The sequence below is a fragment of the Pleurodeles waltl genome, chromosome 12 (assembly GCF_031143425.1).
Source record: "Pleurodeles waltl isolate 20211129_DDA chromosome 12, aPleWal1.hap1.20221129, whole genome shotgun sequence".
NCBI classification, from domain to species: Eukaryota; Metazoa; Chordata; class Amphibia; order Caudata; family Salamandridae; genus Pleurodeles; species Pleurodeles waltl.
The window spans coordinates 625,649,374-625,670,921 of record NC_090451.1 but is presented as its reverse complement, the minus strand read 5'-3'; the positions used below and the strand labels follow the sequence as shown (position 1 = coordinate 625,670,921).

Genomic DNA, 21,548 nt, shown 5'->3' with positions numbered 1-21,548 from the left:
CAGGAGAGAGGGTGAGTAGCGCGGGGCAGGGCGAGGGGCAGGGAGGTGGGGGGTACTTACTGTGAGGTGGGTCTCAGGAACTCAGGAACCTGGAGGAGCTGCAGCGGCAGGGGGAGCAACCTACCCTTGGGTCAAGGGTCGCTACCACTGTCGCGCAGCGGCCGCCATATGAGGTAGGAGGGGGGGGAGGGGTCAGCTGGGGTCGAATGGGAGCTGGGGCGTGCAGGAGGTCGCGGCGGGAAAGCGCGAGGGGGGGGGGGGGACAGGTAGAGTGAGAAGAGCTGGGGGAGGGGGGTTTAAGGGTGGAGGGGGGCGAGTGTTAAGAGGTTTAGGAGATTAGGGAGAGAGATAGGAGTAGGGTTTTGAAGATAGGGGAGGGGGGGTTGTAGAGGTGGGTGAGAGGTAGAGTGAGAGGATAGGAAGATAGGTAATAGAGGGGGTGGCGGGAAGGGGGAGAGATAGAGAAATAGATAGAGAGATAGGTAGATAGAGAGATAGGTAGATAGGAGGAGTGTGGGAGGTAGATAGCGAATGGGGTAGGTAGGGGTGATGGAGAGGGGGAGGCGAGTGAGGGAGGGGGATGAGGCAGGAGCAGGAGGGCAGGCGCGGGGAGAAGACGACGGAGGAGGCAGAGGAGCCAAAGACAGAAGATAGAAGACAGAAGACAGAAGAACAGAAGACCGGAAGAACAGAAGAACAGAAGAACAGAAGTCCAGAAGATCACAGATGAAGATACGAAGAACAGAAGGCAGAAGACAGGCAGAAGACCACAGAAGAAGATGAAGAAGAGAGGCGAACAGGAGAGGCAGAAAAGCACCGAGAAGAAGAGAGCAGATGGGGAAAAGAAGAGTACAAAAGAAGATTACAGAGGAGGAGCGAGGAGGAAGAACAGAGAAGAAGAAAAGAAGAAATGAAGCAGGAGCAGGAGAGAGGGTGAGTAGCGCGGGGCAGGGCGAGGGGCAGGGAGATGGGGGGTACTTACTGTGAGGTGGGTCTCAGGAACTCAGGAACCTGGAGGAGCTGCAGCAGCAGGGGGAGCAACCTACCCTTGGGTCACCCTTAACCTACCCTTAAACACTACCCTGCCCTAAAAAGCACCCATCATGTCCTTAAGACTACCCTGATCCCCACCTAAACCCTACCCTGGCCTAAAAACTACCCCGCTTCACCGCCCTAAACCCTAAGACCTACCCTGCCCTGCCCTAAAAACTACCCCGACCCACCTGCCCCCACCCAAAAAGCTACCCTGTCCTGTCCTAAAAACTGTCCCAACCACCTGCCCTAAACCCTACCCTTGTACTAAAAACTACCACAACCCTTCGCCTAAACCCTAAAAGCTACCCTGCACTGTCCTAAAACCTACCCACCCTTTCCTAAAAACGACCCTGACCTAAACCCTAAAACCTTTCCCCCTAAATCCCAACACCTGTCCTAAAAACTAACCAGCCCTAAATCCTAAAAGGTACCCTTCCTTGTCCTAAAACCTACCACGTCCTGTACTAAAAACTGGACCAACCCCCCACCCTAAAACCTACCCTGTCCTAAAAACTACCTCGACAACCCGCCCTAAACCATAACAACTACCTGTCCTAAAACTACTCCTCCCTGTCCTAAAAAGTACCCTGACTCCCTGCCTTAAACCCTAAAAAGCTTACCTGCCCTGTCCTAAAAATCGGACCCCCACCCTAAAAATGAAAATGTCACTTACCCAGTGTACATCTGTTCGTGGCATCAGTCGCTGAGATTCACATGGTATGCATGAGCTCGCCATCTGGTGTTGGGTCGGAGTGTTACAAGTTGTTTTTCTTCGAAGAAGTGTTTTCGAGTCACGGGACCGAGTGACTCCACCTTCTGTGCTCATTGCGCATGGGCGTCGACTCCATCTTCGATTGTTTTCCCCGCAGAGGGTGAGGTAGGAGTTGTACTATAGTAATAGTGCCCGCGCAATGAAAAATGTAAGTATGTACCTATTAAAGGATTAAGTAATATATACAAATGTACAAAATTGAAGGTAACTTCTGAACTGCTACAGGCTTCCGGGGAGGTGGGTGGGTCCATGTGAATCTCAGCGACTGATGCCACGAACAGATGTACACTGGGTAAGTGACATTTTCAGTTCGATGGCATCTGTCGCTGTAGATACACATGGTATGCATAGACTAGTAAGCAGTTAGTTCCCCATAAGCGGTGGTTTAGCCTGTAGGAGTAGAAGTTGTCTGAAATAGAGTTCTTAATACAGCTTGACCTACTGTAGCTTGTTGTGCGGATAGCACATCTATACAGTAGTGTTTGGTGAATGTGTGAGGCGTAGACCAAGTGGCTGCCTTACATATTTCCTGCATTGGGATGTTTCCTAAAAAGGCCATTGAAGCACCTTTTTTCCTTGTTGAATGTGCCCTGGGAGTAATGGGCAGTTGTCTTTTTGCTTTAAGGTAGCAGATTTGGATGCATTTAACTATCCATCTGGCTATACCTTGTTTTGATATTGGGTTACCTGCATGAGGTTTTTGGAATGCAATAAATAGCTGTTTAGTTTTTCTGATGTTCTTTGTTCTGTCAATGTAGTACATTAATGCTCTTTTGACATCTAATGTATGTAGTGCTCTTTCAGCCACAGAATCTGGCTGTGGGAAAAATACTGGTAGTTCTACCGTTTGATTTAGATGGAATGGTGAAATAACTTTTGGTAAAAATTTTGGATTAGGTCGTAGGACGACCTTATTTTTATGTATTTGTATAAAAGGCTCTTGTGTTGTGAACGCTTGAATTTCACTTACTCTTCTTAGAGATGTAATGGCGATGAGAAAGGCAACTTTCCAGGTTAGGAATTGTATTCCGCAAGAGTGCATGGGTTCGAAAGGTGGGCCCATGAGTCTTGTTAGAACCACGTTTAGGTTCCATGAAGGAACAGGTGGTGTTCTTGGTGGTATAATTCTTTTAAGCCCTTCTATAAATGCTTTGATAACTGGTATCCTATACAAGGAAGTTGAATAGGTAGTTTGCAGGTATGCAGATATTGCTGCAAGGTGTATTTTAATAGAAGAGAAGGCTAGCTTTGCTTTTTGTAAATGGAGCAAGTAATTTACTATATGTTTTGGAGTTGCATCTAGCGGTTGTATCTGATTATGATGGCAGTACCAAACAAATCTTTTCCACTTACTTGCGTAGCAGTGTCTAGTGGATGGCCTTCTGGCCTGCTTTATGACTTCCATACACTCTTGGCTAAGTTGCAAGTGTCCGAATTCTAGGATTTCAGGAGCCAGATTGCTAGATTCAGCGATGCTGGGTCCGGGTGTCTGATCTGTTGGTTGTGTTGCGTTAACAGATCTGGTTTGTTGGGCAGTTTGATGTGTGGTACTACAGACAGATCTAGCAGTGTTGTGTACCAGGGTTGTCTTGCCCAAGTTGGTGCTATTAAAATGAGTTTGAGTTTGTTTTGACTCAATTTGTTTACTAGGTAAGGAAGGAGAGGGAGAGGAGGAAAAGCGTAAGCAAATATTCCTGACCAGTTCATCCATAGGGCATTGCCTTGGGATTGCTTGTGTGGGTATCTGGACGCGAAGTTTTGGCATTTTGCGTTCTCTTTTGTTGCAAATAAGTCTATTTGTGGTGTTCCCCAGAGTGTGAAGTAGGTGTACAGAATCTGTGGGTGGATTTCCCATTCGTGGACTTGCTGGTGATCTCGAGAGAGATTGTCTGCCAGCTGATTCTGGATCCCCGGAATAAACTGTGCTATTAGACCAATCTGATGGTGGATTGCCCACTTCCATATTTTTTGAGCTAACAAGCTTAACTGCGTTGAATGTGTTCCTCCTTGTTTGTTTAGATAATACATCGTTGTCATGTTGTCTGTTTTGACAAGGATGTATTTGTGGGTTATGATTGGTTGGAAAGCTTTTAGTGCTTGAAAAACTGCTAATAATTCTAGATGATTTATATGCAGTTTTGTTTGATGTATGTTCCATTGTCCTCTTATGTTGTGTTGATTGAGATGTGCTCCCCACCCTGTCATGGAAGCATCTGTTGTTATTACGTACTCTGGCACTGGGTCTTGGAAAGGCCGCCCTATGTTTAAATTTATACTGTTCCACCATAGAAGCGAGAGGTAAGTTTGGCGGTCTAGCAACACCAGATCTAGAAGGTGACCCTGTGCTTGAGACCACTGTGAGGCTAGGCACTGTTGTAAGGGCCTCATGTGCAGTCTTGCGTTTGGGACAATGGCTATGCATGAGGACATCATGCCTAGGAGCTGTAGTATTGTTCTTGCTTGTATTGTTTGGTTTGGAGACATGTGTTGAATGACCCTGTTGAAATTGTGGATCCTTTGTGGAGTTGGCGTTGCTACTCCTTTTGTCGTGTCTATTATGGCTCCTAGATATTGCTGTACTTTGCTTGGCAGAATGTTTGATTTTGCAAAGTTGACGGTGAACCCTAGTTTGTAGAGGGTTTGTATGACTTGATTTGTGTGGTTTGAGCATTGTGTGAGCGAACTGGTTTTGATTAGCCAGTCGTCTAGATACGGGAACACATGTATTTGCTGCCTTCTGATGTGTGCAGCGACTACTGCTAGGCATTTTGTGAATACTCTTGGAGCGGTTGTTAAACCAAAAGGCAATACTTTGAATTGGTAATGTATTCCTTTGAATACAAACCTTAGATATTTCCTGTGTGATTGATGTATTGGTATATGGAAATATGCGTCCTTGAGGTCTAGGGTTGTCATGTAGTCGTGTTTTTTGAGCAATGGTAACACTTCTTGTAGTGTGACCATGTGAAAGTGGTCTGATTTGATGAATGTGTTTACTACTCTGAGGTCTAGAATTGGTCTCAGTGTTTCGTCCTTTTTTGGTATCAAGAAGTACAGTGAATAAACTCCTGTGTTTATTTGTGTGCTTGGTACTAATTCTATTGCATTTTTTTGCAGTAGTGCTTGAACTTCTATCTCTAGAAGCTGTGAATGGTATTTTGTTAAATTTTGTGATTTTGGTGGTATGTCTGGAGGGAATTGCAGGAATTCTATGCAATAACCATGCTGGATAATTGCTAGGACCCATGTGTCTGTAGTTATTTTGTCCCATGCTTCGTAATATTGACGTATCCTCCCCCCCACTGGTGTTGTGTGGGAGGGGTGTGTGACATGTGAGTCACTGCTTGTTGGTAGTGGTTTTGGGGCTTTGAAATCTTCCCCTATTCCTAGGGAATTGCCCCCCTCTATACTGGCCCCGAAAACCTCCCCTGTACTGTCCCTGGTAGGTGGGCGGTGCGGACTGTGAGGTGCTAGCTTGTGTGGCCTGACCCCGAAACCCTCCTCTAAAAGGTGTTTTGCGGAAGGTGTTATAAGATCCTCTGCTCTGCGGGGAGTAGAGTGCGCCCATGGCCTTGGCAGTGTCAGTGTCCTTCTTGAGCTTTTCTATAGCTGTGTCGACCTCCGGACCGAACAGAAGTTTCTCGTTTACTGGCATGTTAAGCACTGCCTGTTGAATTTCTGGCTTGAATCCAGACGTTCTGAGCCATGCGTGCCTACGGATGGTAACCGACGTATTAATGGTTCTTGCGGCCGTGTCTGCTGCATCCATGGAGGAGCGTATTTGATTGTTGGAAATGTTTTGACCCTCCTCAACAACCTGTTTTGCTCTTTTTTGCAGATCTTTTGGGAGATGTTCAATGAGATGCTGCATCTCATCCCAGTGGGCTCTGTCGTATCGCGCTAGCAGCGCTTGTGAATTTGCGATGCGCCACTGGTTTGCTGCTTGGACAGCAACCCTCTTCCCGGCTGCATCGAACTTCCTACTTTCTTTATCTGGGGGAGGTGCATCCCCAGAAGTGTGTGAGTTTGCCCGTTTTCTGGCAGCCCCTACCACCACAGAGTCTGGTGGCAGCTGAGAGGTGATGAAGACAGGGTCCGTAGGAGGCGCCTTATACTTTTTGTCCACCCTAGGCGTCACTGCCCTACTTTTAACTGGCTCCTTGAAAATGTCCTTTGCATGGCGTAGCATGCCTGGGAGCATCGGCAGGCTTTGGTAGGAGCTGTGGGTTGAGGAGAGGGTGTTAAATAAAAAATCATCCTCTACTTGTTCCGAGTGTAGTTCCACATTATGGAATAGAGCTGCTCTAGCCACCACTTGCGAGTAGGCTGTGCTGTCTTCCGGTGGTGATGGCCTAGTTGGGTATGTGTCTGGGCTGTTATCAGACACTGGTGCGTCGTACAAGTCCCACGCATCCTGATCTTGGTCGTCGTGGCTCATGGCGGTGTGAGCTGGCGAATGTGACGGGGTGTAAGTTGGCGAAGCCGGAGTTACAGGTGGAGGCGAGGGAGGAGGTGTTACCTTTTGTGTTGTTTGTTGCTGAGGAGTAAACTGAAGCGTTCTCTTTCGTTTGACAGGTGGGAGGGTACTGATCTTCCCAGTCCCCTGCTGAATAAAGATACGCTTTTGCGTGTGATCCACGTCAGTGGATTGCAGTTCTTGTTCAAATCTATGTTTCTTCATTTGAGAAGACATAGAATGCTCTTCGGTATAGGAGCCAGAAACAGGGTCTGATGTCGCTTTTTTCGGCTCCGAAAGCCCTGTCGATTGTTTTTTCGGCTCCGAGGTAACCTTCCTCTTTTTCTGTGCCGAAAATTCTTGGCCTCTATGGTCTTCGGCGCCACTGTCTCGGCGTCGATCGGTGTCGACACCGAACTCTCGGTGTCGATGCTTCTGTTTAGCACTCTCTCGGTCCCGAGGAGGCTGCGTGCCGGTGTCTCGACCGAAGTCGGACGATCTCGACACTGAATGGGCCTTTTTCGGTGCCGATTGTTGGTCACCGAGAATTTGGGTGGAGCCATGGCCGGTTGGCAGTGGCGTCCCCTGGGCCTTCTTTCCTTTTTTAAGGTTTGATCTCGACGTCTTACTCACGGTTCTTGTAGAGTGTAGCTCGTCGGAGTCTGAATCCTGGATGGAAAAGGATTCCTCCTGTTCCTCTTCTGTCTCGAACTGTGGACGCTCTTTTGGCGCGGACGCCATCTGGAGTCTTCTCGCTCGACGGTCGCGCAGAGTTTTTCGGGACCGGAACGCCCGACAGGCCTCACAGGATTCTTCGCTGTGCTCGGGTGACAGGCACAGATTACAGACCGAGTGTAGGTCCGTATAAGGATATTTGTTGTGGCATTCGGGGCAGAATCGAAACGGGGTCCGATCCATCGGCGTTGTCCTCCACGCGGTCGGGCCGACTAGGCCCCGACGGGGTGCCGAAATCTACCCCGAAGGGCACCGAGGCGCTTCGATGTTGAACGCGTCGTCGTATGTGTCTATCTCTAACCGGATCGCAACGATACCGTCGAAAATCTTCCGTCTTCAGCTAACTTTCCGTTCCGAAACTCGGAGCGACAGGAACACGTCCGAACCCGATGGCGGAAAGAAAACAATCGAAGATGGAGTCGACGCCCATGCGCAATGAGCACAGAAGGTGGAGTCACTCGGTCCCGTGACTCGAAAACACTTCTTCGAAGAAAAACAACTTGTAACACTCCGACCCAACACCAGATGGCGAGCTCATGCATACCATGTGTATCTACAGCGACAGATGCCATCGAACCTACCTTTCCCGCCGACACCCTAAATCCCTAAAGCTACACTGTCCTAAAACAATTCCCAGCCTGTCCTAAAAACTACCCCAAACCACCCTAAAACCTACCCTGACCTAACAACCAACCAAACCACCCCCCACACCCTAAACCTGTCCTAAGAACTACCCCGACCCCCCTGCCCCCACCCTAAACACTACCCTGCCTTGTCCTAAACCCTACCTGCGTGTCCTAACTACCCTGACCCCCCTAAAACCAGAAAACCTACCTTGTCATAAAACCTACCCCAGCCCTAAACCTACTCTGCCTTAAAAACGACGCCACCCTAAACTCTAAAAGCTACTCTGCCCTAAAACCAACCCCGTCCTGTCCTAAACAGTACCACGACCCCCCCCCCCCGCCCTGTCCTAAACCATAAAACCTGCCCTATCCTAAACAAGACACCGACCACCAAAACCTTTCCCATCCTGTCCTAAAAACTACCCTGACCCTTTCCTAAAAAACTAGATTCTACCCCTACCCCCAACCCGACCCGACCCACCCGACCCACGTACGTACGTACGTACCTCTTGCTCCTCTGGTCGCGCGGACTGCTCTCTCTGCCGTTACCACGCGTGCGCGTGGTAAAGGGATGCGTGCTAAATGTATAGGCGTTACACTCACTGCGTTGGTAGTGATGTTTTCCCTTTGGGAGCTGTTAGATAAGAAAGAAGGGAACCAGTCCAGAACCTTGACAGCCGATGTCAATCCCTATATAATAGACGATGGTCACTGGTGTCAAAAGCAGCAGACCCATCATCCAAGGTCATCAAGGGTCGCCAGGACTGTCAGTGCCATACTTCAGCCCCACCGAAAACCTTTTTGGGCAGGACTGAGAATGCTATAACTTTCTATGGAGTTATGATGCTGGCTGCTAGTATCTTTTCCAGTTAAGAAGGGAAGATGGGAAATTTGTCTGAAGTCTGTTACTGCCCTGGGATCAAGGTGAGGCGTGTTCAGCAAGGGGGTGACAAAGAGGGGTATATGATTCTAACAAGATGGGGACCAGGATGCAGTGCGTTGGGTGACGGATTTGGTCTTGAGATATTCTCTGTTTCAATCCTGAGCGAAATGAGGTCACTTTTTTCTTAAAAATACAGGGAGAAATCATTGTAAAACCTCTGAGAAGGAGTGGAGGGTGGTGAGCAAGGTGGATTGTTATAAACGATGATGAACAGTTCCTTGGCCAGATTTGGTGTCTGAGCAATTTGATTAATGAAGCATAATTCTTTTTAGCAATATTATCTTTTTGTACTCCGGTCATTTCTTTTGGCAGTTAAGGTGCAATTCTATTGTGTAATTCTTCATTCAATTTGTTATTCCACAACAATATTTCAAGAACATAATTTCACCAAAAGGTGCAGCAAAATATTAAAAAGAAAAGAACAAGATAACCTACTAAAAGGGTAAAAAAAAAAACATAAATGAGTAACAACTTAATTTCTGGATTAAGTAGCAGAAGAGGAAGTAAATTGTGGCCTGTGATGCCTCCAATTCAGCTCTAGCAAAATAGAGTATGTAGCTTTTGCAAATGTTCTGGTCAGTCACAAACAAAACCGCATAGTGAATTACAACTTGAAGGAAACTTAAGATGGCCAAAGCCACTCAGAACATTTAAGGCCAAGGACTGGCAAGAATTAAGAAAAAGGCAGTGCACAATTTCAGAACCTGATTAAAAGTTTACTTAGATTCGCAATGCTCTCTTTTGGTGGGTACTCTACCTAACTGCAGATTCCTCACCTTGTGAATATTCCCAGGCGTCAGATTGGATTGAGTAACTTTGAAGCAGTATTCCTGTGTGCCGCTAGGTGGCATTGTGGAGCTCCACATTGACATAAGTCTACTTTCACGGTGATGAACAGAGGCACATATAAGCGACACACATGAGCCCTGACATCAGTTGCTTTCCAGGCTATGTGCACCCTCCGACGCAGAATCTATTTGAAGTCTGCCTCACTGTTCACAGAACGGGGAGGTGGGAGAATCGGTGAAATATCTGCAGTTGAAAAGAGTATCCACCAGAAAGAGCATTACAGAAGGTAACTTACTATTCTGAGGGGCTCCTTATAACACATGATCCTTCACCTCGGGAATAGATACCATAGCAGTACCTCTAGAGCTGGAGGGGTCTGTGAATTTACTCAGACCAAAACGTTGTGCAGCACTGAACAGCCCAAATGCCCCCCATCAATGGGCCTGACTGTCCAGGGTGTAGTGCTTTGTGAACGCATGTACCAATGCCCATGTAGCCGACTGACAAAGTTATCTGCATGACTTGTTCATTTTGAACTAGTATGCCCAAACAATTCCCTTCAAAATGAAGAAGCTACAAGAAATCATCTGATTCCATCAATAAGATTTCATGACCCAGCTAGACCTAAAATGAACCTACTTCTTCACTCCTATGCATCCGTACATCTCCAGTATTCAAGATTTGTAGTATGGGTAAAAATATAATTTCAAAGTTCTCTCAATTGAGAAAGGTTTGTCTACTAAAGTGTTTACCAAATATCTATTGGTGGTTAGCACTTTCAGGGAATCTATTGGAGCCGATCGTCTATGTTGGGATGGGAATGGTCCCTCCCTCATCAACAAACTTATACCACTGCCCTGGGTGCCTAATTGTACAAAACTAGTATCCTGACTTATTTTGCCTATGGCATTACAATACTCTAGAGTGACTGCAGAGCCCTAGGCCTGTCCCTGGTAATTTGAGGTCCAGAACCCCATGCCAAGGAAGGGAAAGCCTACTTGCTCTTGAGAAGAGTTCAACAGGTTTGTGAAACATAGAGCCTTACGCTGACACTCCATGTGTGTGTTGACTGCAGGAGCACACAGTGAAGGAAAAAGCACATGTATGGTAGTAGATGTGTGTTGTGAGAGTCTTGGTATTATGACCAGTGGCATCCATTTTGGATGCCACCGGTTTAGCACTGCACAAGATGGCAGATGAGGACAGCTTCCTCAAAAGAGTGGATGTCTTCTGCCGGCATTCTTATAGCAGATGGGTAGAGACCCAAACACTGAAATGAGGAAGACAAGGCTTTCCTTAACTGGTCCAAGTAAAATGTTCTCTTAGATTTCTGAGGAAACTACAGTAGGACAGACCCCAGGGCACCACTGGAAAGGGACTTCAATCATCCCCAGTGCAGCCCCTGCCACCCCTATGGTCCCACATGCCCCCTTCCCCCCTTGAGGTCTGGCAGTCCAATTGTTTAACCTTAGATCAGGGTCTAAGCAGTGACGGCATTATAAATGGCAGCATAAAAGGTGTACTGATTGATACAGATATTTTCACTGCCCTTAAGAAGAAACAAAGTTGAGGCCATTGATGATAAAAAATAGATTTGTTTCATCAGGACATTTTGCCTAACTCGAAGTGTACATTAAGTAATGTAAACGGTTCTGAAACTGTTTTGCAAAACACAGTAAGGGAACGAAAATCTCCAAAAAACAGTTAGGAGCTTCATGTGCCCTTTTACGCTACTAGCTGTGCAGCTGAGAAATCTAAAACCGTCATTTACATTGCATGCAACATTATGCGTTATCTGGCCTGGGTATGCCTTAGAGACACAAAGTTAACCATAATAAACTGTAATACACAAGTTCACAAAAGAGACACAGACAGACTAAATTCTCGGTCATCAGTTTATTACAAGGGATAGTCATTATAAAACAAAATCAACATTCAATTCTTCAAATCGAGGTAGTTTATTTCACCACATACTGGAGCAGCTTTGGCATTTCCTCGCATTTGTTTCTGGTGTTTCCGGCTGAAGGGCAGCGGATATAAAGCCCATAAAAAACAAGGTTCCCAGTATCATGCATTAAATAAGTTGGAGTGGACAAAGCCCAATCCAAAACAACCAGCTATTGTATCCTGCTCTCTTGCCATGATGTGTCTCACAAAGCACTATACAACTGTGAGCCTTCTTACGCTACATGCCGCACAAACTGCACTCGAGCTAAGCCGTCCAGTCTACTGCAAAGACTTGTTGACAAACTGGTGCTGTAGAATGGCCGATTCAATCCTAAAACGTGATCGGCTGCTCCCTGGCCAGGCTGGCCTTTCACAAACACCCACTTGTCTTTTCTGCACATTCCCCTTCCCAACAGTTTTTCTACTTCTGTCCCTCTTACATCTCACACATAGCCGAACACCTTCTTCATAAACACTTTCTATTTTCCTCTCTGCAGGACTCACTGAACATTCTCGTTCTCACTCATCAGCTCAGTAATTAGACCACTATTCTTGAACCTCAACATTCCCATAATCCTCTCAACCAATACCTATTCACTGTACTGTGATTCCACCATCTTGGTGTCCAGTAACCTGGAGTTTTAACACACAACCAGGATAGACAGATGCTCATAGGAAAGAAAGCACACACATCCTTAGGCTGCGAGGGCACCTGTAAACTAAAGCAACTGTTTAGCAGTCAATGCACACAACTGAAAGATATGTAAATATCACAAAGCAAATAAGGCAGTTTAACAAGAATACACATAGGCACTGAAAAAGATTGTAGGATAGACGCTTAACCACAAGTACTGACAACGCAGTAAAAAAATGCCTACTACTGAGCAAAACCATTATAAAAAGATTGTTTGGTGTATATCAATGTAGCAATGATAAAGAATTAAATGTGTGATGCCAGACTACACTTCTGAGACATAAAACGAGGCAAAGGATATATTTCATCAAACAGCCAACAGAGAGAAGGTGAGACTAAAATACTCCTGTGGAGTGATTCGGGATGTGACTACCATTGACTATAGGTTCCTGGGTAAAAGTAAATGGCTAAAGGAGGCTGATCCAAAGCATATATCTCACAACATGTTCACCATCAAAAGGCCCAAGCACAATGACATGCCAAACCTTAAAAGGATAGGCTGGAAGACTTCTGCATCATCATTCACTTCAGGAATTTCAGGTAACAGTGCTTGGAGCACTAACACTTATTGCTGTTTTCAACTTCAGGCACACATTTTCACCTCTGCCTACAAAACCTCACTAGCGCCCTTTTACAAATGCCCATCATAAAAGCTCCACTCAGGGGACATACCATAGCATACCCATCCCAAATACAAACTAATGCTCACAAAAGCAATGCGTAAAAAATGTTCATAAGAAACAGGATAATTCTTTTTTGATCAGTCGAAAGCCTAAACAACTTGGTGCATCATTATTTTAAGGGTTGCATCGAATGTGGAGAAGGAATAAATCACAATTTATTATGTTTCCAAAAGCAACTGTGGAACACTTTTTTTTAATGGGCTAAATTGGTAACCCAAACAGCTTTGGTACATTAATGCGACTTCAGATTACTGTTCTACAGATTTGCAATCTGAATGTATGTGCTAAAAAAAACTAAATTATATTTTGCAGGCTGTGGACGTTGCCCCTCGAAACCGTGAACAATGAGAGATTCGCATTTTCATTGACCGTAGAAGAATCAATTGGAGCTTAGTCATAGACATATTTTCCATTACTACCTAGGATAACTTCGTATACAGATTAGGCAAAGCATACTTAGAGAAATACAAAAAGTGTACAGTTAGAGCAAACTGATACATTCTGTATGTTAAGTACTCATCAATTCAACTAGGACTAGTTAAGGCATATTACTTGGCAGATACTATTTTCATAATGGCAGTGTTAGATGAATGGCTGAAGCAGGAATAAGATAAAGAGTGGCTGACCCTTTCCTTCGCTTCAGTGCTCAACCAAGTTGAAAAACATTTAAGATTCTACAACATTTTCAAAGGCCTCTTTGACATGCTAACGTTACAGAACGAGCTTAGTACACTGACCCAGGCAATATCCAATGTGTTTTAGTGCATTAAAAATGAAGACTTACACTCCATAAAGCATCCATTTCCCCTATAAACAATCCAGAAACAGCTCTTCAAATACTGTGTTCACTGGGCTTGCAAATGTTTAGAGAAAGGAACTGGAAGGTCACTGGACACCACCAATACATTAGACTTGCACCACTCCGACAACCATATACATTCTGCTGCAATATCATTAGTAGGTGGTCCTCACAATGATTTAAGCCCAACTTCCCCTTGATTCCTCATGAAAAACAACAAGAATCCCTTTCTCCAGAGTCCATAAAAACCTTTAGCCTTTGTAAACGATTAGTGAAACAAGATACAGAAATAGGTATTACTGGGCCCTCCATCACAGACTGAACTGACATGCAGCCTGTAAAAGTGTTTCTGGTTATTCCTACGGTTCTCCTCCATTCCCTATCTATTACACTCTAGTTAAATGACAAAGAATTTGGAGTTATTGAACATCTTCACACCTGCAATAGACACAAAATCAGCCAAAAAGAAGCCACCCAATTTGGCAAATTACAGGAAAAAGGGGTACAAGTCACAAAAGAGAGAGTTAGCTTGGGCAGGAGACCATAAAGTTCAGGTGCAAAATTAATACCACCGAATACCATCTGCAAATCAGTTGCTGAAAATTCCTCAGCATTGATTCTGTGTCTGGATATAAAACATACCTGCTTGAACTAAGTGGTAACTATCTATAGAAACAGTGCTAGCTCCACAGGAAGCATAAAGCTTTAGAAATGTAAATTACTTACGCAAAGCCACTGATTTGCAGGGGTTTGAATATTCGAAACCCTTCGCTAGCCCCGCTTTTTGCAGAGGTTGTAATAAAAAATTGGGTGTATTGTATCACACAAGGTAATGTTTGCAATCACCATTACATTTCAGTAGGTAAAACTTGTCAAAATTAAAAGGTACAGGTCCAGTAAATATAAGAAAATGCAGATTTTAGTTTGGAAAACATCAAAATCCATGTTACGCCCCAATTGGAAGGGAAGAACCTGAAATAGGCAATTATTATTCTACGAGCAAAAATCCCAAACCAGGGTTATTGATTTTATCATGTGCTATAATCACTGCATTCTCTATGGTCATTGCCATAGGCTATTTGGGAAGGTAACATATGCCCATTGAATCTTGCTTGCCCATAAAGACAACAGACGCTGCTTTTGAAGGTGAGCAGCTAAACCACGTAGGCCATTCACAACAGAAAATCTCTGATAAATAGACTCTCTTGAACTAAGACAGTGAAGAGAGAGGCTGCCAAATACAAAATGAAGAAAAAATAATCCCACAATATTTTTTCCAGTAAAAGGCATACACTTGTGCCACTGCAGCTATCTATTCTATCTCTATATGTGTCTGTACACATACACACTTTCATAGACACCTCTCTCTCGCTCTCTCTTTAGGAAGGCCTGTAGAGACACTGAAGACAAGAATGTTGTGCAGCCCATAGGGAAGGCTATAAAAGCAAATTCTTCAGATTGTACTCACAAAACATTGAGGAAACCCATGTATATGTACAATTAAAGCAACAAAAAAAAAGTTGTTTGCTTAAATCTCTTTCACAAACCTTTTTTTTTTGTCAAAGTAGAAAGATGAAGGATAGGAGGACAGTGTAGGCCGACAGGCTGCCATTATTTGAGTGTAAAACAGTGTCTGTGCCTTTAAGAGCCTAGAGGCCACAAGTATCACATCATGCGAAGCAAGTGGTAGTTACTTCAGTTCTTTTTGACCAAATTTGGTAGTACCAGATCGGTTCTATTATCCCCTCTGTCCTCTACACCTGGGTGGCAGGAGGGTTACTTAATTACTTTAATGGGGGATCCGCTGAAAGGGAACTGGGATTACAGGTAAGAAACCATTTCCTCTATTATAGGGGATCTCCACTGATTATCATAAGCACTGAATAGAGTAGCAAGCTTATCCCCACGAAGAGCAGTGGAAAAGACAGAGGAACGACCAAACAACCAAATCAAGCAAATACATTTCTCAGGGAGTCCTGTCTCACTTGAGCATCTGTTCCAGCATCTGAATCCAAACTATACTGTTTGGTAAACGTGTGAACAGACCTCCATGTAGCTGCTTTACAGATTTCATCTACAAGGACATTTCGCATCAGACTGGCAGTAGCTGCTTTCCCCCTAGTAAAGGGAGCTTTAGGTCTACTGGACAAAACATTATTAGCTTTCCTGTAGCATAATAGAATGCAAGATACTGTGTACGGACCTGGTCACAGTTTACAAATAATTGGTTCAACTTACGTATATCTATTGTTTTGTCCAGATAAAACTTTAAGACTTGCCTAATGTCTAAGGAATGGAGAATCTTGTCAGCAGGTCTTGAAGGATGCTGAAAGAAAGTAGATAAGGAAATTGTCTGATTGACATGAAAATCCAAAATGACTTTTGGAAGGAATTTTGGGCGAGTCCTCATTACTACCTTACCCAGTGAAAAAAGTGTAAGGTTCTTGAGAACACAAAGCCTGGATTTCGCTGGCTCTATGTGCTGATGTTACCGCAACAAGGAAAACAGATTTTTATGAAAGCTGTTGCAAGGACGATTGGTGAATTGGCTCAAAAGTGTCCTGCATGAAGTGTGAGAGATCCATATTGAGCTTACAGGAAGGAAGAACACCACCAAATTGGAGGGAAAACCTTTTTCAACCATTCTAAAAGCATCTTTGATAAGGGGAATATTGAAAAAGGAGGTTTGTGAAGGACATTTTCTGTGGGCAGTACAACATATCAAATTAACTTTTATGGAAGATAATTGTAGGCTAGATTTGGCCAAATGAAATAATTATGAAAGAATGACATCTTGGCAGGTGGTTAGGTCCACGTTCTTGGTAGAACACCAAATGCAAAATCTCTTCCATTCAAATGAATAGGCTGAACGAGCTAATGGTCGTTTCGCCTCCATGAGAATGTTTATGTATTTTTGTGAAATGTTCAGGTGTCCATACTGAAATAGCTAAGGAGCCATGCTGCCAAACTCAAGGAGAAGAGATTGGGGTGAACCACCTGGCCTCCAAATTTCGTGAGACGATCCGGTCTGCATTGCAGCTTGAGATGTGGATACTGACCGGTGAAGAAGGTCCGTGAACCACCACTGAGGTGTCCTCTCCAGGATAATCAAGATCCTTCTGGCTCTCAAGTAAGACAGTTTGATGAGAACTGATGGGATCAGGGGGGGGGAAATCAAAGGAAAGGCGTAAAGAAGTTTGCCGGAGCAGTCGATCAAAAGGGCATTCCCCAGTGTTCCAGGTTGTAACTACCTTGATGTGGAGCAGGGGCATATTTTTATTCTGTGGTGGAGAATAAGTCGATGTTCGGAGAGCCCCACATTCTGAAGATGTTTTGCACGATGTCGTGGTGAATGACCCATTTGCGTTTTTCTTGTAGGACTCTGCTTAGGGAGTCTACTTGAACAATTTGGAAACCTGGAAGATGAGTCGCAGTGATCTGAAAGTCTATGGTTATTAGCCACTTTCAAACTGTCTGAGCCTCATGATATAAAGGTCTGGACCTTGTTCTCCCCTACTTGTTGAGGTAATAGATAGTTGTGGCATTGTCTGTCTGAACAAGCAGGGATTACCTTCAACATAAGGTGGATTGCTCGCACCTCAAAGAGATTGATGTAATAGGTCATCTCTCTGAGACAATGTTCCTTAGATTTGTAGGTGATCTATGTGTGCTCCCCATCCAAGCAACAAGATGTCTGTTACTATGGTCCCGGAAGGAACATCCTGATGCAAAGGCATCCCTTGAAGCAGATTTGTTGGAGCGCACCAACATTTGAGCGACTGCTTTCCACTGGGGAACAGTCTAATTGTCTCCTCCCAATTGCCCATAAGTTTGTACCACTGATCTTTAAGACATTCCTGGAGAGAATGCATTTAGATATGGGCGTTCAGTCAGAAAGATACACAAAGCCATTCAGCTGAGAAGAGAGGACACTGTTCTCACTGTAGGGTGAGAGCCTTTCATGAGACACACACTTCATGCTGATTGATGGTAGTTTCTCCTCCAAAAGACACACAGTTGCTTGGATGGTGTTGATGGAGGCCCCCAAGCAATGCAGTCTTTAAACTTGAGTACAGTTCGATTTCACATGACTGATATGCAGCCCAAATCGCTGGAGGAGATTGCTGGTCAACTGGTAATGTAGTTGGGCTACTTGTGGTGTTGACGCCTTGATGAGCCAGTCGTCCAGTTACAGGTAGAGGTAGGAGTTTTCAGAAATGTGCAGAAATGTGCAGCTACCACTGTCATACACTTCAAGAAAGTTGTGGGGGCTGATTTTCAGGCCAAACGCAAGCGCTTTGTACTGGTGATGATCATTATTAAAGATGAACCTTAAGGATTTGCGATATTGCCTGCCTATGGGCATATGAAAGTACGCATTTCGGAGGTCTATTGAACAAAGCCAGTCTCCCTGGTGTAACTGGGGATAGATCTGATGCAGTGCCGGCATTCAATTTTTTTTTGTTTTCCAGGAAATCCACTTGCTGGCCATTTTCAAATTGAGAATAGGTCTGAACTAGTTTCCGGGACTTTACTATTTTACCAGAAAAATAACAGGACTAAATCCCTGTTCCCCGTTGTTTGGGAGGAAGTCTCCACCGCATGTTTCTGCAGAAGGATGTTTACTTCCGAACGCGGCATCTGTAGATGCGGATTGGATGGATTTGGTGGAATATTAGGAGAAGGACTAATGAGCCTGAGACACTATCCATTCCACACAATATTTATTACACAGGAGTCTTTTGTGATGGATTGCTACTCTGTCAGAAACACCTCCCCCTACCTGAGTGGGTAATGGAAGAGGGGGATATAGATATTCATCACTTAGAGCCTGTCGTAGGCTTTCCTCCCCTGTGCATGCTGCTGAGTGGCTCTCCCTCTGGGTTGTCAATGTTGTTGTTAAGATCTCTGTTGGGTTTGCTGGAGACCTTGGTACCAGTGAGGGGTTTGAACTCTCTGTGGGACAAAATGCCAGTGGTAAGGCTGTAAGGCCTTTGATGTTCCTTCTGTTTTTCGAGGCATACTGCCTTTAGGGTCTCCATTTCCAACTTCATCTGGGCCATCTCGTCATCCATATGACTGCTGTATAGTGTGGATCCTGAGAATGGAAGATTAAGGGTCCTTTGTTAGGATTCATGTTGTAGGGTCATGAGACAGAGCCATGGATCTGGATAGAGACCATCATCCCTTGGTTGACCACTTTGAGGAAGTCTTCCCTCTTGTCTCTAGGAAAGTTGTTGGAAATTTTCTGCAAAGATTCCCACAAGGCCCTTTCGTACCTTCTCAGAAGAGATGATGCACCAGCTGCTTTCATGGACGTGGCAATTGTGCCACAGACTTTGCCCCGACTGAATCCAGTTTTTTACTTTCCTTGTCTGGTGGTTCAGTCGACGAAGGAGTTGTAGGATGGTGTTTTTTTTTGCTGTCAGGATGACCACAGATTCTGGAGGTCGGTCGGAGTGGAGAAACAGTGGGTCCTATTTCTTTTGCAGCTTTGATGGAGCAGGGTTGGCTAAGGCTGAAGTAAGGAACAAGCCCATTGCTGGTTCCAATAGGCCCAGAACCAAAGGTAGAAGAGACCTGGACACAGATCTGAGTGAAGCGTCTTGAAGAGGACTGATGTGGAGGGTACAGCAGCCAACATCGGAATACTTACTTTTGAAGCACCTCTCACCAGGGCCCACTAAAAGGTGGTGACATCATCCACTGGGGAAACCAGTGGTTGGGGAGAATCCAAGAGTACTGGGGAGTATCTACCTGCGCTAGAAGAAGAAGTGGAATAGTAGGTCGAATGCGGTCTTGACCTTGTATGTGATATGAACCTAGCTCAATGCATGATGACTATAAGAGCATCTGGAGGATGGTCTAGATGAAGAGGACTGGGACCTGTGGCAATATCTAGAGCAGTGCCTTTGATGGCGAGATCTGGAATGTGATCTTCAGAGGGAAATTTGAGGCCTCAGAGGAGGGTTTTCCACAGGATGTGGTTAAAGATTTGGTGCTGGTAGAAGAAGTACCAGAGAAGAAGAAGGAGGAGGAGGAGGAGGAGGAAATGGAGACAGATGAGTAGGAGAGTCTGACTGCACTATTGGGGAAGACAGAGAGTACACCCGCGAATATCCGGAGTCTGGGGATGATGGAATGAGCGTTTTTCTGCATGCCTAGATGTCTTCATATTGAGACACTCCAACTTTGACTTTCCACCATGCCACAACTTCGACCCTTCTCAATGTTCGACATTGACACACTCCTTGATGTCAAACTCCTTCTGTGCCTCCACTGTGTGGTTACCTCTGACGTCAACCTAACCTGTCTTGACGACTATCCTCTTCTCCACCTCAACGTCAACCCAGTCCTTGACGGAGAACAAGCTGGAATGGTGCCTTGCCATTTTATTTGACTAAATACCAAAATGTCCTGTTAGAAAAAGATGAACAATGAAAGGAACCACTGAAAACCATGAAATGAAACAGTTGTCACAAAAATCAAGGAGAGCCTTTTGGTGAGAAAAAGCAAAAAAGGCCAAGCTCAGTGTTCCAAGATCCTGTCACCAGAGGCCGGAAAAAAGAACTGAAGCAACTGCCACCTGCTGTGCATGATGGGCTACTGGTGGTCTCTGGGTCCTTAAAGCCACAGACACTGTTTTACACCCACATAATAGCAGCCTACAGGGCTACATTGGTCTCCTAGCCTTCATCTGTCAAAGTTTACAAAAAAGGTCTGTGAAAGAGATTTAAGAAAGCTACAAAAAAAATGGCTTTAAATATAGATATACAAGGGTTTTCTCATCCATTTTTTTGTGCAATCTGAAATATTGGCAAGTATAGCCTTCCTTATAGGCCACACAATGTTCTTAAGTGTCTTTACAGGCCTTCATGAAGAAAGGCGACCATCTACACTCTAAGAAGACATATTATGAAAAAGTGCTCTGGCATAACAGCACGTGGGCGGGACTATTCAGTGCTTATGACAATCAATGGCGATCCCCTGAGAGAAAAAAATATATATAAATAAAAATGATATCTGCATCATCTGCCTTCCAGAGAGCCATGTTCCTGACGAATATATATATAATTATTTCCCCCCCACCCTCAGGGGATCTCCATTGATTGTCATAAGCACTGAATAGTCCCACCCATGTGCTGGGATACCAGAGAACTTCTTCATACTATGTCATCATATTCCTCCAGACAATAGCAAGGATCCTACGTTTTATTCTCTGTGAGTGTTTTTATTTGTGGAGAACAAATGCAGCTGTAGCATCACAAACCTATTCTCCATATCCAAAGTGGCTCTCGCCCTCTCTATCCCATTCATTGACTTGAAGAAGGGTTCCCAATCAGCCTCCTTGCGACAGTAGAGTGCATAGGAAACAGATGTATACTGAGGTAGTTGAGGGTGAGTTCCATAAGGCTGGTTTGAGAAATGCTACCAAGTTCCCTGACGGCGAAAGAGATGTTTTTACCTGGAGTCATATTCAATGTTCAAAGGTGAATATAAGGCCACAGTCTATTGCTTCCCAGACGTATCTGGGTGGGTGTCTGTCAGTGTTCCTTTTCTTTGGTTCCCTCGTGGATGTTGCTCTGCAGCATTAAGTCTGTTGTGAAGGATTGGAGGAAGGTGGTGAACCCACCAATTAGGAGAAGGTTCCCCAATACAGCAATAATCATGATCCCCAAGGTGCCAAAGGTAGTGGGCAGCGGTGTGTTGGCCGTCAGCCAGGGCTGCCGCAGATTCATGTCTGCCAGGACAGCCTCCATTTGGAAGTGTGTGCCGACCACAGCACAAATGTGGAACAGTTGGTGGCTGTGTCCTGGAGCAAAAAAATACAAATAAACTGACTTTGGCAAGTAGATGCATTTTTTTTTTATCACCAGTAGAGAATGCATTTTGAACATTCAAATATATGAAGGTTATTATAATAGCTATAGAACATCAATTTTTTAAAAAAATTGGAAATGCATTCTCGTAACAAAACATGGTACTCAAATTATGGCTAATATATCAGTCTAGGACAGCTAGATTATGTAAAAGTATCTGTTCAAATATCCTCCTTTCAATATCTGAAT

General features: G+C 44.7%; 1 protein-coding gene across 4 annotated transcripts in view; it reads right to left on the bottom strand.

The window, feature by feature from the left end:
- Positions 1-11,233: 11,233 nt before the first annotated feature.
- The window catches only part of PAQR6 (progestin and adipoQ receptor family member 6), a 233,022-nt gene continuing 222,707 nt past the window's right edge, over positions 11,234-21,548 (bottom strand). For all 4 annotated transcript variants that reach the window (XM_069218005.1, XM_069218002.1, XM_069218003.1 and 1 more), the window contains one exon: positions 11,234-21,292. In XM_069218005.1, the coding sequence (XP_069074106.1) occupies positions 21,024-21,292 (269 nt within the window). In that variant the 3' untranslated portion in view covers positions 11,234-21,023. The remainder of the gene's footprint in view (positions 21,293-21,548) is intronic.